This window comes from Dermacentor variabilis, chromosome 10 (assembly GCF_050947875.1).
Source record: "Dermacentor variabilis isolate Ectoservices chromosome 10, ASM5094787v1, whole genome shotgun sequence".
Classification (NCBI taxonomy): domain Eukaryota; kingdom Metazoa; phylum Arthropoda; class Arachnida; order Ixodida; family Ixodidae; genus Dermacentor; species Dermacentor variabilis.
Genome location: NC_134577.1, coordinates 19793139 through 19809739, shown reverse-complemented (window position 1 = coordinate 19809739; position 16601 = coordinate 19793139). Strand labels below are relative to the sequence as shown.

The 16601-nt window shown below is 48.9% G+C and overlaps 1 protein-coding gene across 2 annotated transcripts in view; it reads left to right on the top strand.

The window, feature by feature from the left end:
* The window catches only part of LOC142560070 (uncharacterized), a 39026-nt gene that overhangs the window by 2551 nt on the left and 19874 nt on the right, over window positions 1-16601 (top strand). Inside the window, exons 1-3 of one of the 2 annotated variants that reach the window (XM_075671860.1) lie at window positions 378-508; window positions 13542-13696; window positions 15174-15509. In XM_075671860.1, coding sequence (XP_075527975.1) covers window positions 384-508; window positions 13542-13696; window positions 15174-15509 — 616 coding nt within the window. In that variant the 5' untranslated portion in view covers window positions 378-383. Of the gene's footprint in view, window positions 1-377; window positions 509-13541; window positions 13697-15173; window positions 15510-16601 lie in introns of those variants that run through there. The other variant, XM_075671861.1, reaches the window with a different exon arrangement.

Below are 16601 nucleotides of genomic sequence, written 5' to 3'. Positions count from 1 at the left end.
ATGCGTCTCGTGCATGTACAGTGGCGCTGGCGCTTTCTTTCTTTTTTTCTTGCAGCCGCAAAACCTTTGCGGCCCCTATTTGAAAACTCCCTAATGTGCATGGCATAACATGAATGTATTGCACGATGTTATGTTCAGTACAGGCGCGCGTATTCGATCGGTCTTGCGGTGAGCCTTTGCCTAGAAGCCGTGACTGTCGCACAGGTGTTGCATCCTGGGTTAATAAACACGCGTTTGTTGACGATCTCTCTGTGGGGGCCTTCTCTGCGCCGTATTGACGAAGGCTGCCGTAGTGGCCTTTGTGTGTCGCGGTGTGGAGGAGCATCGCGTCCTTTCCTCACTGCGCTTACACGGTAAGCCTCGCGCAAACCCGTTTCGACAACATGTGGACTGTATCAGTTAAAAGCTACATGGTATATGGTAAGCACACGTGCGTTGGACCCTGCGCCAAAAGTGCTTGCTGCTGCGCCGAATCGGCTTTTGCCTGCGCCAGGACCTGCGCCGAAAGGTGAAATGGCTGTTCCGCCACTGATACGGTATACAGAATTTCGAACTAAAGCAATAACCGTAGCGCTGACATGAAATACACTAGAAATATGACGGGGGAGCGCTACAGACGTAACGTTCCTCCCGCCTGTGTTTTGTTCATAGTGTTAGCGCTACGGTTATTGCTTTAAGTGTGAACTAGACGAGTCCCAAGAACAAGTTCGACTAAGCACATTATTTAGGGTGTGGCGAAACGTATAGCTTATATGATTGAGGAGGAGGAGGAGGAAGTAAACTTTATTGCTCTAGAAAGAGTAATTCAGGGGTTGGGGCTGGATGTTATTGATTGGTGACGATCTCCGGCTTCCATGGTTGGCGCCCCTATTCCAGGGCACCACTGAGCGTGGCTGCTCGTCGGGCATGATCCACCAGCCTCCGTTGGAGGCTAGGGTCGCCGCTGGAGAGCACGCTCTCCCACTGCTCCGCACTCGGATTTTCTATTTGGTGGAATGCCCTATTCGTCTTGCACTCCCATGTGATGTGATAAAGTGTGGGTACTGCGCCACACCACGGGCATGTGTCCCTGTATTGACTTGGGAACATTTTGCATAGTATATGTAAATTTGGGAAAGTTGCTGTCTGCAGCTTTCGCCAATAAACTGCCTGTTGTTGAGTGAGGGTATTGTGGGGCGGGGGATATCTGATCCTCGTCCCTCTATGGTAATTTAGCATGTCAGAGTACGTTCGGATCACTGTCATGAAATCCTCAGGGTGTCTGTTTAGGTCCGCTCGGTTTGTATGCTCGCGAGCGATCCTATCAAACAGTACTTTGTTTCGTTTTTAGTTCATACAAAATTCGAGTGGGGCAGTACCAACGTTCGAAAGAGTCGCAGTGTGCAAGTTAGAAGTTTACGAAGTTATCAACGCAACGTTTTCTATGTGGCTCGCTTATGAGTGAAACAACACGGTACCTCTATTAATCCAGGCTACATCGTGCTTCATAGAAGTTCTTAATGCGAACGTTGAGGCTTTTTCGCTCTGCCACGACATCGATCATTAGTAATTTATGCAAGCAGGATTTCAGAACAACGGAAGCGCTATATACGGAATCTGAGCCGTTCGATTGAGTGGCCTCCGGAATCCAGCACGGACCTCTGACGGCGCCTCAGCAAGATTGCGCCCACACACAAGACTCTGAGACGATCATGATGAGGCGCTTAATTGCCTCCTTGTTTCAAATCAGGCGTCACGAAAATTAATTCGAATTGCACTTACTATCTTGCACGCTATCGAGCCCCTCGGATCCTTATGCCTTCAACAGGTTTTTTTGTTCTTTTTAGTCGGATTATAGGATGTTTATATGTCCGTTTGTGCTTTGAGGACTTTCTGTCAAGACCGATATTTTCCGGTGTCTACGGGTATACGTACTCGAGTTATCTCCGACGGCGGTCATAAGTGTCACCGCCAACACCGCTTGGCAAACAATAACGATGACGTCGTCGTAGTCGTTCCGTTCGGTGACCAGCAGACTGGAGCCGCGCCGAGGGAACGACCAATTTGGTGGCGGTGTCCCCATCTCGCGCGCATATCAAAAGAGACTTCCCTCTCGTTCACTGTCGGTCCACTTTCCCGCGGCTTCAAACACGGTCCATCAACCCCCTCGCCCACTGCCCGCACCTTCCTTACATCGCTTAGTGACCCCCTCTCTCACGACGCCGCCGTTAGCTTTACCGCTGCTCGCCAGCGTACGTCCCCCCCCCCCCCACCCCTCTGCGGCTCACCGCCGCAAAGGCGCAGCATTCATGGAACGCGTGAAGCCTAGCGTGACGTCCACCTTTCCTCGGTGAGAGCGCACTACTTCTGGTGGGAGGTTATAAACGAATACTTGAGAGAGGGAGGCTAATGGTGGGAGGAGAAGGGAGAGGAGGAGGGGGGGGTCACGGGGCTAGGGGTGGTTGTAGGGCGCAATAAACAAGACAGCGGGCAGAAACGAAACCGCTCTTCACGTGGATCAGTTGGACCGGGCCACGCGGGAACTGCTCGGACAGTTTGGGACCGCCCACGACGACGATCGAAGGATTGACGACGACGGTTCTGTGTGAGCGCGCGTGATGGATCGGGACGCCGGATGACGAACTGTGCTGCCGCACCGTCTCTCTCGATGCTGGACTGACGTCGACGTGGTGCACGGGTACAAGGTGAGAAAGGCTGGTTGACAACTCTGTGACAGGCATCTCGACAAAATTGTACGTTGGCACAAGTGAAAATAACAATAATAATAAAACGACATATTGTCGCTGACTGTCAAGGGGGGAAAAAAAAGAAAAACTAATTCAATTTGTAGACAAAGCTCACTTGACAGCTTTTCTTTTTATATCAGTGTCACACGGGTACTTTCGATCGCGATCTAGCTTGATCGGGATCAATTTTTTTTCTTTCACCCGCGATTGGCTTGTTTGTGAATGACTGAAGAGCCGACGAGGCTCGCAGATTTGAGTCGTCTCCGGCTTAAACGTTCTTTCAAAGCGTGCGTATGAGAGGGGATATTATTTAGTCTATTAGTCATTTACTTTCCACCCCTTTTTAGGTTTCTCTTCATTTGTATCGGGATGATCTCCGACCAGACGAGAATTCCTCGAAACGTCAACTTTCTATCGCTGTCTATTGCTTAAAGAAGTGTCCACAAAGCTGAATTTCCTCAACATCGAGAGTCGTTGTTCTGGTTTAACTTCCACTCAAACATGTTAGCGTCTACGTGATTTGAAGTTATCGCAACAGCTTCACGGCTTTCGCGCACAATAAGAATACCCGCGCTTCCTTGTATATTTTCGCTATTTGATACATCTTGAACAGCAAGCATATTTTGCGCCATATTCTCGAGAACGTGTTGTTGCGTTACACTTTCTTTATCAAATGAAATTCCAAGTTCATCATAGCTTGGTCCGTCACCGAATTTGGCTAACATATCTTCAGAAACACATAAGTTTTTCTCCTGGTGGGAGTGACCAATTGCGCAACAAATTTAACACCCCCCCCCCCCCCTATATTTTACACATTGTATCTTCAAAGTCGTTCAGCTGTTCTTCTGAAAAAACAAGCTAATAAACGGAAAGCTATCCTAGGTACACAATTCTTATTTCGTCCGTTCGATCGTCTGAGAGAGATGGAATGGTTTTTGAAAACGCGCGCCTAGTGATAACGCGGCAAGATGAAGCAACAGAAACGGGGGCCTTATTCAGGGTGTTTCAGCGAACACATTAAAAAAATTTTTAACGGTTGCCTGTGGCAGATCGCTCAATTCTAGTTTGTGAGCCGGTCTAATCGAAGCGGCGGACACTACTTGCACAAAAAATTGAAATGCAAACTTGACTAATTAACAAGAATTCACGAATTAACTTTTTAGCTAATTACGACCCATATTGCAATTTACAAATTCTAGCAGTGGACTTCGCAAAGCGGATCCACTTGGAACGAATTCTCGGAGGACACCAGTTTCGAGATATAAATTACCGAACTTTGCGGAGAAATGCATTGCCGTTCCAGTTACTTGTGTGCTTAGTGCATGAAACGACGTTTCGTTAACAAATTAACTGGAACGCCAATGCGTTTCGGGAATTTATAACTCAAAACTGGTGTCATCTTAGAAATTCGGTCTAAGTGGATCCGCCATGCGAACTCCACGGCTAGAATTTGTGAATTGCAATATGGGCCATAATGTAATTAGTTAGAAACTTAATTAGGGAGTGTTCGTTAATTGGTCGATTTTGCATCACAATTTTAGTGCATGTATTGTCCGCCGCTTCGAGTAGAGCAGCTCATGAACTAGAACTATACCTGCCACAGGCAACGTTTACAGATTTTTGAAAGTGTTCGCTAAACAATCTATATGTGTGTGTGTGTGTGCGCGCGCGCGCGCGCGAGCGATGGGAAAGGACGCATTCGGGACAGGCGACGCAGAGCGGTCATCTCCGTAATGTTAGAACGACCTGCATCGAATATGCGAAATCGTACCTGATTTACTTACGCAGCATATACGAGCGGCAGTCTTATCTCCGAAGGGACTTCCAGCAAGGATATCTTACGAGCAAGCCTATTTCTGAAACGTTTCCCGAATAAATGAAACAAGAAGTTGCTGACAACCTTAATGCAACTCACTGTTGCAAAGTCGACATCATATACACAGGTGCCTCGGAAAGGCTGGCTCCCCAATTATAAAGAAGTTCGCCCTTCAGTGCCAATCCAAATGGAGATGGATAAGAATATTCCGTTCGATCAATAATACATTCCTGGCCTAGCTGACTGTCGCGAATCTCATTTGTTTCAATTTGCCAGATTCGGAGGGTCAGTGTCAACACTGCAGTTCGAGAACGCGGCGATATATGCCTCTTTCTTTGGATGATGACCGAATGAGTTTAAGCTCACGAAACTGCACGGAGGATATTGAGGGACGCCGTTGTAGAGGGTTGCGGACGAATTTCGACCAGCTGCGGTTTGCTAGCGCGCAAAAAAAGACAAGTGCGAGAGCGCATGTCTGCATTCCACCCCCGTCGGATTGCGGCCTTCGCGCATTCGGGTGTCGAACCCGGAACTTCGTGCTCTGCGGCAGAACGACACAGCCACCCATTCACGGCACACGCTGACACGAGTACTTGTTGGTCTATATGGTTATCGCCGTGTGGAACTTGCTTAAATTAGTGTTTGTTTCCATTTTTCTCTTCATGCATGACGACCGATTTCAGTCTAACTACAATACGTAATCGAACACTTTAATCTCACTCCACACCAAAGCTGCGACGCTCCTTTCTTTTTTTCTTCTTCAGAAATCCATGTAAGCATACTACTCAAGAAATTCAACGCCTACAGAAGCGTGTGTGTCTTGCGTGTTGCTTCTTTTTGTGCCCTCGCCGATTGTTGTGTGAGCTGAATTTTTCGAGAATGTGGACGCAGACCAACCAGCCCAGAACTTTCCCTTCCGACTGCTATTGAAGAAAGTCCGTGAGTTCAGTAACTCTCACATTTCAGGGATACCGTATAATGAAGGAAAATTATCGAGCGTGAACGTTACAGGGCTCAAGGCAGGACGCTGGGCCATTTCCAGTGATTAAAGAGGAAAACAAACAGATTAGCAAAGCAAAAAGCGAGGGTCCAAAAGGACGATGTTCTGTTGCTTATTAACAGGATGGAAACGACGCTGTCCTGTTGCCTATTAAAAGGATAGAAGATGACGCGGTCCTGAATGTTTTTTTAAGGTGTTTCTTTTAGCCCAGAGAGTTGGAAATGTCTCCACATGTGGTTGAGCGTGCGTGTTTTTCAACAAGACAGTCGTGATTTGTTTGCGAGAAACATGCATGGATATCGCAAGGTGTGCGTGCGATATCGCAAGTGCTGAACTTGCATGTCAATGCGCCAACATTTAGGACGAAGCTCTTGCATGTCAAGGCTGAACGTGTTCTTTCGCGCCCATATTCTTCCGATGAGTTACTTCACGAGGAAGCAAATTTCGACTATAGCGCAGTAAAAAAAAAAGTGCAGCCTTAAGGGTGCTGATATGTCCCTGGATGACATCCTATAATCTTAACGCTGCAAAATATTTGATTGTGTACGATAGGATGCCCCAAGCTACACCAGCAATGAGAGTAACGGTAGGGTAAAACTGCGCATTAATTTTTACTACATGGTGTGCGTTGGATACCTGGCAGGAGGGTTAGACAACGCCGTAGCTACTATTAATGTTTATTTCTTACAGCTTTCGTGCGATCTGTCGCAGCTACCATCATGTTGCCACAATTATAATCGCCACAAAAAAAAAAAAAAAAAGCAAACTTCGTTTGTCTTCATCAGCGGCTTGATGTTGCCTCTCGATGGTGAGGTTGGGAACTATGGCACAAACTGAGCGCCCTTTAAACACCCATAACGGTGCTAAAACATTTAGTGTGCAATTCACTTGCGGTGATCACGTGATCATCAAGACAAAAGGGACAAAGGCGGAGGCAGGAAATGAACTAGCTCAGCGTGGCACCTTTTTCATCGAACTATTTTGTGTCATTTGCGTCTTTCGCTTTGTAACCGAGCATTCCAGAGGCCGTATTCGCAGTGAATCTCTTTCAGTAATAGAGGAAGGAAAGGCACTAAAAGTATGCGTCACGTGACGCTTCTTAAACCTAGTCATAAGAAATATGAAGGTTACAGCACGCATTTTTTTAAATATGTTCGCCACGAGCTGCGGGTACATTCGCTCTTTATCTACGATGGCTTAAAAACCTGTCGCCGTAGAGAGACATTTATTATGGTAAGAGAGACTTATCAGGGACACAAAATATCACAATGGCTGTTTGCTCACTTTGCTCTTGCCGATTTGTCCTACATAAGGAACTTGGCAATATACTTGTTCGAAGCAAGTACTCATCTGGGCATATGGCTTTTTGCGCTGGCACAAAAGGACGGTGCTGGCAGCATCAAATTCTGGTTTTTAATGCGATTAGCATTATTTGCCTACTTCAGGCGTTTCGAGCCCGCATCTATCTATCTATCTATCTATCTATCTATCTATCTATCTATCTATCTATCTATCTATCTATCTATCTATCTATCCTCTTACGCCGACCATTGTGCCATGCCATTGTGGCCGTTCCGTCATCGTCATGCCTTCTACGCCGACGCAGTGGTCGAAGTTCTCCAATAGCTTGAGCCACTAGCTATGTGCTCGTGGTTCTGATGCCGTTGTGGTCGTTGCATCGTCGACATTCCAGCTTTGTCATCTGGCTCTCGTCATGCGTTCCTCGTCACGACATTGTCGTCATAACGCTGCCAGACATTTGTTGTCGTGCCGTCGTCGGGATGCCATCGTGGTCGTTCTTTCACTGCCACTCCCGTTTCGTCATCCGACTTTCGTCATGCCGTCATCGTCGCGCCATCATCGTCATACAGTTTTCGTTATAGAGCATAGTCGTTCCTCATCATCGTCATACATTTGTTGTCATCCCATTGCCCTTATACCGTTGCCATGTTATCGTCGTCGAGCCGTTGTTTTACCACAGCCATCACTTCAGTAATGTCATCTCGTTGTCCTCATGTCTTCGTCGTTCCATCGACGTCATTCCTTCGTCATTCTAGAGCGCAGTGATTCTGTCATCATTCAGTCGTGATTGTGCCGCCATTGTCGTGCCTTCGGCTCATTGAGTCGACGTCAAACAGTAGCGCTTATGCATCCGTTGTCATAATTCATGCTGTCGTCAGGCGTTCATTCTCATACCGCCGTCATAGTGCCGTCGTGGTCGTTCTATCGCCGTCGCTCCAGCTTCGTCATGCTGTCGTATTAAACCGTCATTATCATACAGTGTTTGTGATACAGGGGTCGTCACGTCATCGTTGTCATCCCAATGTCCTCAAACCGTTGTCTTGGTGTTGTAGTCATTGCTTCGTCGTCATACAGTTGTCGGACATTCATTGTCATACCGCCATCGTGATGCCGTTGCGTTTGTTTCGTCGTCGTCGTTAAAGCGTGGTCATCCCACTGCTGTCATGCCGTCGTCGTTACACAGCCGTCGTCATACCATCGACGTCACGCCGGCGTTTTGCCAACGTCATCACTTCGGAAACGACATTCCATTGTCTCCACGACATCGTCGTCATACTGTCTTCGTTGTTCCATCGACGTCATTGCTTTTCCATCATTCTAACGTAATTACGCTGCTGTTATTCAATCGTGATTATGCCGCCGTTGTCATGCCATCGTCGTCATTGCGCCGTAGTCAACCAGTCGCTGTCATGCATCCGTTGTCATACAGTTGTCATGATGTCATGGCCACGACATCGTCGTCATTTCAGCTACGGCATCCAGCTGTCGTCATACACTCGTCACTATCCTCTTCTCCACATGCCTACGTTGTCACGCTGTCGTTTCTTTTTTATTGATTTGATATAAGGAGATGTTGACGCACAATATAAGGCGCCGGCCACTCCTTAGCTGTTTAATGGGTCTAGCCTACAACATACAGGGTTCAAGATTACGTATACCATCGCCACCGTTTCATAATCGTCATGCGATTCTCGCGATGCCGCCGTTGTCGTACACAGCCTTCGTGGTTCCATCGACATCAATCCTTCTTCGCCATTTCATCTTTGTCACCGCGTCGTTATCATGCAGTCATGCTAATGAGCGACCTTGGCAAGAGGTTGCCATACCAAAGTGGATCGATACAGGAGACAGTGGTATGTTGCATACATAGCCGAAGCCGCTGAAGCCTCAGTGCCAAGTTGACAAAACTGCTTTATTTGAACAACGTAAGTGGCCGCGCCGACTACGCCCCAACGCATTGCGGAGTTCTTGCCCAATCAGAAAAATCGATAGGCACTTATCTGAGCTAAACTGCGATAAGCGAAAGCCTATCTATGAATGCCTCTTTAGCTGTTGTCTGAACTGTTCTGCGAACTGACGACGTCGTGGCCGCGAACATGTGATGCAATCACAGCCACATGGCTTCAAGGTTCGTCGCCGACGTGCGCGCACCTCCACGCGCATGTCCGCGCTCTCCCACGCGCCCACTCGCACAACGCTACTGGCATGGCGCCTCCTCTCCTTGCTCCCCTCGCCGGTGATCACCGCTTTCCTGCGTCCACCACGGATTGCGCCCGGACGCTCATGAGCCACTAAAGGCTTACGCCTCAAAACCGACACGGCGGCTGAATTCCATTGCCGTATCAGCCGTCATCTGCCGGCGATTATTAGCAGCGCCGTCAGTTGCGGAACCCCACGGCAGGCGCCACCACGGGCACGCCGTCACGCACAATGCTCGAGTGTAACGCAACCGCGCACGCAACACACAGCTACGAACACACACGAACACAACAATCAGAATGACCGCTACGTAGTTAAAAAAAAAAGTGACTTTAGCAGTGCGGTGCGTCAGTACATTGTTTGAACGCTAATCGCATTGCCGTCTACAGCCATCGCGCGATGGGTTCTGTCGCAATGTTTTTTATGCATTTCTTTTTGAAATGTTACCTTTTCCCATCTTTAACCTTCGCAACGTTTCCGCGAACCGAAATAAATTTTTCGTTAGGCTTGACGCAATATCAGTAAAATCGTAGAACCCGACCGAATTCGTAAACATTACGAACATTTCGGGAGAGTTGGCAGGTATGGCCCGATAATAAGTGCAAGTACAGCGTAGTAAATAAAGCCGTCCGAAGCCACAAGCACGAAGGTCAGATAAATCTATATACTGGCTATCGTTACTATGGGGGCGGAAAGGTCGCCGCGCCAATGTTCTCCTGGAGGTTTTAGTAATTTGTGTGCATAGGAAACACTACGACCGCGCTAACAACATTTGCCTGTAGCAATCCAACGACGATACACGGGCGCCGATCTTAACAAAACACTTCGCGTGAGCGTGCCTTAAGTTTCTCGCGAAGGGAACAGGACCACAAAGACGTTGACCACAGCAGCGCCTGCGCTGACTCCTACCGAAGGTCATGAACCTTCCGCCTCGCCCGTTTCAACGTACAACAAAGAATTCCACAGAGGACAAGCTCATAAAAAATAAGGGAAGAGAAAAGAGAGAGCGATATGGAAGCGGGATGAATTGTTTGCGTGAAGCAGAAAAGAGAAACGCTGAACAAAGGAACGGCACGAACTAAAAAAAAAGGGGGAAAAGAAAGAAAGGCAAAGTGCAAAGGGAAAAATTTTGAACGTGGCCCATCTACAAACTAGCTACGCGTGACTGCTGGGATGTTTGCTTTAGGCCCGTTCGTTCGCAGGACATCCTATGGCCCAGTTTGAGAGCGCAGTGAACTGGAGACCGCGAAGAGATCTGGCGATTAGCGAGTTTACCGCCGTCGCATGTCCAGCGGGGCCCTTGTGACCGCCCACGTAGACTACCACAAAACTACAGACGCGTCGCTGGGGCCCGAATATCACATTTTATCATCTTACAAATTCTTGATTCCAAAGAGGTTGACGCCTCGTTCGCAAGCGCAAGGGCTGTGATTGTTCTCGATGGTAACGTTGCGCAGTGATCACGTTGTGTGCTCTTCGAGCAGCGACTGCATTTTATGTGCGTCATGAGCGTCGTTGAGCAGTGAAAACTAGACGAAATTCGGCGTTAGCCCTGCGTATTTTTTTTCTTTCAATGTGGAAAAATAAGTCACACTCAGTCGGACTGATTGTAGCTATGTGGCGTCTTGGCAGACTATTACGATGCACATGCAGATTTTTATAACGTTCATTCTACCGTTCTTTCTCCTCATTTTCTCTCATCACTCGTTATCACTGTGTTTCCCTTCTCTGGCATGGGCTAGCTAACCAACGATATCATCTCGTTAACCTTACTGTCTTATTTTTACTTTCATCTCCACATCTTTCTCTGTAGTACATGTAAGTCAGATTCCACAATAGTTGCAACCAACTAGCCCGGCTTCCTTGATTGAAGGCTCATCACTAGCTCTGCGCTTGAACGTTTTCATCATGAGAAGTTCGTCCAAAATACAGATCACGTTCGGTCTGAACCCGTAACGACACAGAAACGATTTCCTCTCCCTGATATCGCAGCTACAAAAGGCCACAAAAGCAATGCTGCCACATTTGAAAGCTACCGGACTGAGTGACAGACTGATATCCCCAGTGTATACCTTCTCTACTTCCTTTAATCTTTCCCTCCCACTTTCTGTTTCCCCAGTGTAGAGTAGCCAACCGGGCTCAGTCCTGGTTAACCTCCCTGCCTTTCATTTATTATTTGCTCTCTCTCCTCTCCCTGAGTGGTCCCCAAAATTTTTCTAATCCTTTTTTTTTTCTGTGACAAATTGGGCTCTACAAATGTATTTGGATGGAGAAATAACCATTTTAGATACAAACAAAATTACTCAATGTAATGAGTTGTTTCTGGTGTTAAAATTGCTGTTAAACGGTACATTGAGAACTGGCTATCGAAAAAGGGCTATCGAAAAAATCAGGGAACGAGAATATTACGCTAACAAGGAGCCAAATACAGATCCAGAGCGCCCTGGGCGAGAGAGCTGAACCTGTGTCAAACACTGACGTTACTGACCTTGCGACTCGAAGTTTAAAAAAAGACAAGAAAAAGAAATTCATATATGATCCAAATTCGTGCGGCTCCACGGCCGCCTGAAAGGCTGTGTTAGACATTCCGTGCTAAGTAGGCCATATACTTACCAAGCGGTGCATATGATTCCAAACAAAAGGAATACAACGTTACACAACAAAAGGCTGAATGAGAGAGGAAAGATGCCACAACGACAGAAAGCAAAAAGAAAGACACACACGTGCACACACACACACACAATAAAAGAAGTGGATGCATGTGTACGTGCAAACAGCATTCTCTCCAGTCGCTATAGCTAAGCTTGTGCCGAAAAACCAAAGAAAAAAAAGTTGGGTTGCCCACTTTGGTAACAGGCGGCCACGACAGGGTGAGAAACGTGTATATACGAGACAAAAAAAGATTACACCGCAAAATGTGGGCTACGGGGCGGAAAGGGACAACCTCTCCTTTCGCATCATCCCCGCTACACCAAACGAGTAGGAGACAATCCGGTCAAAACGCGGTGCCGTCATGCGTGTTACAAAAAGTCGGCCAGCCGTGTAAACGAACAACAAGGTAGCGGCGGCGAAATGAAGCGCTGCCGAGTAAGAAAAGGCGACCGCGCACAAAGCCCGGACAGCGGTCCCACCGCCGGCAGAATGCATGCACGTATGAATGGACTATACGAAGAGAGGGGGAGTCCTGCATAAACGTCGTTGCCGCACAGTGTCTGCCGGGTGCAGTTTCTATTTCAGAGCAGGAGGAGTCGATGCCCCCTGTGCATCTTCTGGCGTTGTCCCCATCTGTTCCCTCTCGACTCGTCTGTCCATAGGGTGCTTGCTCTGTTACCGTCGGCTCCCACCGTGGGACCCGTCGACGAGAGCACGCCGTACCAGGAAGTTGATCAGCCGGCGACAGGCGGCGAAAGGCGACTCGGGGTCCGCTGGCGCGGCTCTTGTGGCGCGGTCGCAAAATGGACGAGGCGCTACGGGGCGGCGACCCCTTGACACTTTTTAGGTGTCGAGAAGTTGACAGGACTCGCGTTGCATGGGCGCTGGGCGGCGGCGCGGGCGACGGCAGGCGTTGTCTTCTCCGACTAGCGGTCATATCCGGGTCACGGTTTGCATGCAAAGAGGGGTTCCAAAGGGATTGCCCACTTTGCATTCCGGGAGCGTTCAGGTCCTTTAACTATAGCAGTGGCGGCTAGTTAAGTCACGGGTTCAATTCCTGACCCGGATGGCGCCACGTTCCGTTGAGGGCAGACTGCGAAAACACTTGTGTGCCGGCCTTTGGGTGCAACGGAACAAAAACCGGACGGCTAAAACTAATCCAGAGCCCTTGACTACCGCTTCTTTCGCAGCCCCGCATTGCTCTTTCTTTCTTTCTTTCTTTCTTTCTTTCTTTCTTTCTTTCTTTCTTTCTTTTTCCTTTCTTTCTCGTCTCCCTGCTTATATCTCTTTTAATCCCTTAACCTCATTCTCCTTGCGCATATGGTTGGAAACCCGACGTGCGTTATCTATTTACTTTCTCTTCCTCCTCCTCCTCCTATTACACACCACAAAATTAGTTAATCATTCAGTCAGTCAGCGAGATTTGTTAAACTGCCCGACCTTCTCGTTTTCTTCCATATATTACCAACATTATATGGTGTGAGTGCGGCTCAAGTATTCTTCCCCTTCATACTACTATCCGCGCCGTCTCCCGCTTACAGCATTAAAACGAAGCTGCAGTATTGCTGCTGTCGATTAATAGGACATTTATTTTTCTCGTAGACGCTGGTGGCATCAAGTCGGGCCGCTTCAGTAGGAAAATGGCTATTCCGCATGTGCGTACGTAACCACTGACGTCACATATTGGTGGAAATGATGACGCAGGTCGTGTGACCTTGAGAGATCACGTGGTTCCACGGGTTCCCAAGCTGAACGAGCGGATAACTTAGCCGAGTGAAGGCATGTCGACAAAGCACGGCTGTCGCCTGCGCTTGCCCCTCAACGTGCGTGTCCATCGTGAATGCAGGACAAGGGACATGCGCTCCAGGATCGGCGGGCTGGCCCTGACCGTCCGGACCGCTGGTGTCCTTTGCCTCCTCCTCAAAGCCGGCGCCATGGCGGTCCCCCAGTCAAGGGAGCTGCCCACGCTCAGGGAAGTCCAGTTCTGGAACAAGCCTCCCGGTGAGACAGTGTGAAGCCTGGCTCGAGTGGCAAATGTGTCTCGCGTAGCGAGTGTGCCCAGGGGTCATCGAGCATGTGGGGCTTCCTAAAGGGTGCGCAGGAGTTTTTCTTGTACTGTAGACAAATCTCTGCAAATGTACACCGTTCTCTGTAAACGTCGAGCACGAATGGGACGGCGAGATCGCGCCCGCGTGTGAGCTTTGCAGAGGTACAAAGTAAAGTTTATTACGGCTATGCGAGCTATGGACAATCAAAGCCGGCTCTGAAGTGGTGCCCCTCCCCCTCTCCCCTCCTCATCGCCCCCTAACAGTTCAAAGTGTACAGCGATGGAGTGCCTGCCTGCACCCAAAACGAACATGTACAATCAGACCCCCCCTCCCCTAAAAAAAGGGGGGGGGAAGAAAGAACGCCTGGCGCCGCCTTTTCGCACAATACCCGATGTGGCATAGAGGTACTAAATCCTGGGCGAGTTGGTGTTGCATACGGACGAAAAAGTGGTGTGTTTCTTTCCCGTTCACTGTAAAATAATTTACACCCTAAAAGCGAAAAGGGTGTAAATGAGTCTGTAACTCACACCGCTAGGGTGTTATCTGTATAACATACACCCCAGTGGTGTGAGTTATAGACACATTTACACCGTTTTTCACTTTTTAGGGTGTAAATTATTTTACTCTGTTCCTTGTTTTCTCGCGCTCTTTTTGGTCAGTATGCCCGATGTACAGTCAAGCTGGGAAAAAAGAAAGAAGAAATTAACTTTAGACCGGTTTTGCTGAGTATATAAGTTGGTACAGATTTAAATTCATATGTACTATGGCTAGAGGACATAAAGCGCACGACAAATAATACCGACATAGGCGCTCGTCCTTTTCGTGCGTTGTGCAAATGGCAGTCTTCATAACCTCGGTCATAATACCCGTCGGCTTCGGCAGGCCTCAAACGATAAACTGGAAAGCGCCACGCGCCGCAGTCACCAAGCGGCACCTGCCCTCCAGGACAAGTCAAATAGTTGCGCGACCTCCGAGCCACGTGGTCATGTCTCGAGTGCGAGGACACTAGCTCTGAGATCTTGTGACAAAGTGCCTGATTTGAATTCGCTCATGAGCTCACTTGACCGCTTGATGAAGTCAGCAAGCGACTGAGTGAGGGAGCGATCAGTCGAGTGTTCGAGTGCGCCGTAAAGTGAGGGAGATGTCAATCGAGAGAGCGAGTAAGCAATCGGAAGAGTGCGTCAGTGAATCAGCTAATGAGCAGTGGCTTTTGTAGTTCAATAGATAGAAAGATGAGCCAGCCGGCCATGAGTTGAGTGAGTGAGTGAGTGAGTGAGTGAGTGAGTGAGTGAGTGAGTGAGTGAGTGAGTGAGTGAGTGAGTGAGTGAGTGAGTGAGTGAGTGAGTGAGTGAGTGAGTGAGTGAGTGAAAGTCGGGGGATGAGTGCGTGTCGATCTGCATGGAGCGAGTGTACCATATCCACACTCGCAGTGCATTCGCGGAACGAGCAGTGTCCCCAGGGCGAGGACACCGTGACGTTCGAGAAGACGGTGGCCATGAAGCCCGCCTCGCGCCGGCTGTCGCCCATGTTCGCGCCGCGCGAGGACTTCCGCTCGCGCGGCGCCGTCACGCTGGACTGCCTGCGCCGCTGCCAGGCGTCGCCCCGCTGCCTGGGCGTGGTGGTCAACTACGAGCACAACGCCTGCTTCGCGGCCACCGCGCTGGACGACGAGGACGTGGCCAACACGCTCGGCTCGGCGACCGACCAGCCGCCCCTGGTGCCGGCCTCGGACCGCTCGAACTACTTCGCCAAGATGTGCGTCCACGGTGGGTTGCCGGCTCGAGGAAAAAAACAAGTATGCGCTCGTCTAGCGGTACTGAAAAAGCGCGCGTGCCAAACACGGACGCGATTGAAGGAACGCAAAATGACAGACACGGGCGCCGGCTGTCAACTAAAAGGATTTCGCACTGTGGTGGGAAATCAAGGAAAATGAGAAACCCATCTGCGCATGCTCGAAGAAAGGCAGCGCCAACCCCTGAATCGTGAATACGTGCGAGCATTCGTGAAAGATAGCTGTTTAGCCTTGCACATCCTTTTTTTTTTTTTGCATGATAATTGAGGGCTCGATTAAGCTGTGAAATACGCACGTGCTACCGCTGTTAATTGTGTTAGCGTCGCGCGAAGCACGTGTCAATGTTATGCTTTTATCTGTGCACATGTACTTATTTGTAGTTTTCTTTCCTTCGCCTTCTATCCCGTCCCTTTCCTGGCGGCACAGCTAGTGGTAATAAACGTTCTCTTTTCGTTTGGTTGATCCTTGCCGGAAATTTTCGATTAATTGTTTCGATTAACGATAAGCAATGCGCCGACCATAATGCGCAGATAAGTTTTGCATCTCCCTTCTTTACTGCCAGTGCGATCCTTTGAGTCGATATTCGGTGTATGTGTCATGCTTTTATTTCCTTCAGCTGTGTCTGTGTTTGTAAAGTTCTCTTTCCCTAAAGGGAACCTCGCGTAGCCATGGAGGGCCGGGGTGGCGGACCGGACACGCCCTCACCCCTCCATCCTCCGAAGTTAGTGCTAGTATGGCGCCTGCCCAGCCAAACGCAGACAGTTATTAACCACTCCAGTGCGTTATTCCGTTTACAGGTTGACTTGCATTTGTAACAGTGACTTAATTCATACTCCAAACCTGCACTGGGGTTTACGACACATTCTTGGGAACCGCCCACGGAGCGATTACACGTCGCACTTCCATGTAATTACGCGTGGCAGGCGTTCTGATCCGTCATTTCCTGCTCCCGATTGTATTTATGCTCATGGTACATGCCGCGTTACCATGACTTCGCTATAAGGAGGGTGTGCTGCAGTTGGACGTCGGCACTGTTCCTGCCGATGTCTGTCACATCGTCTTTCGC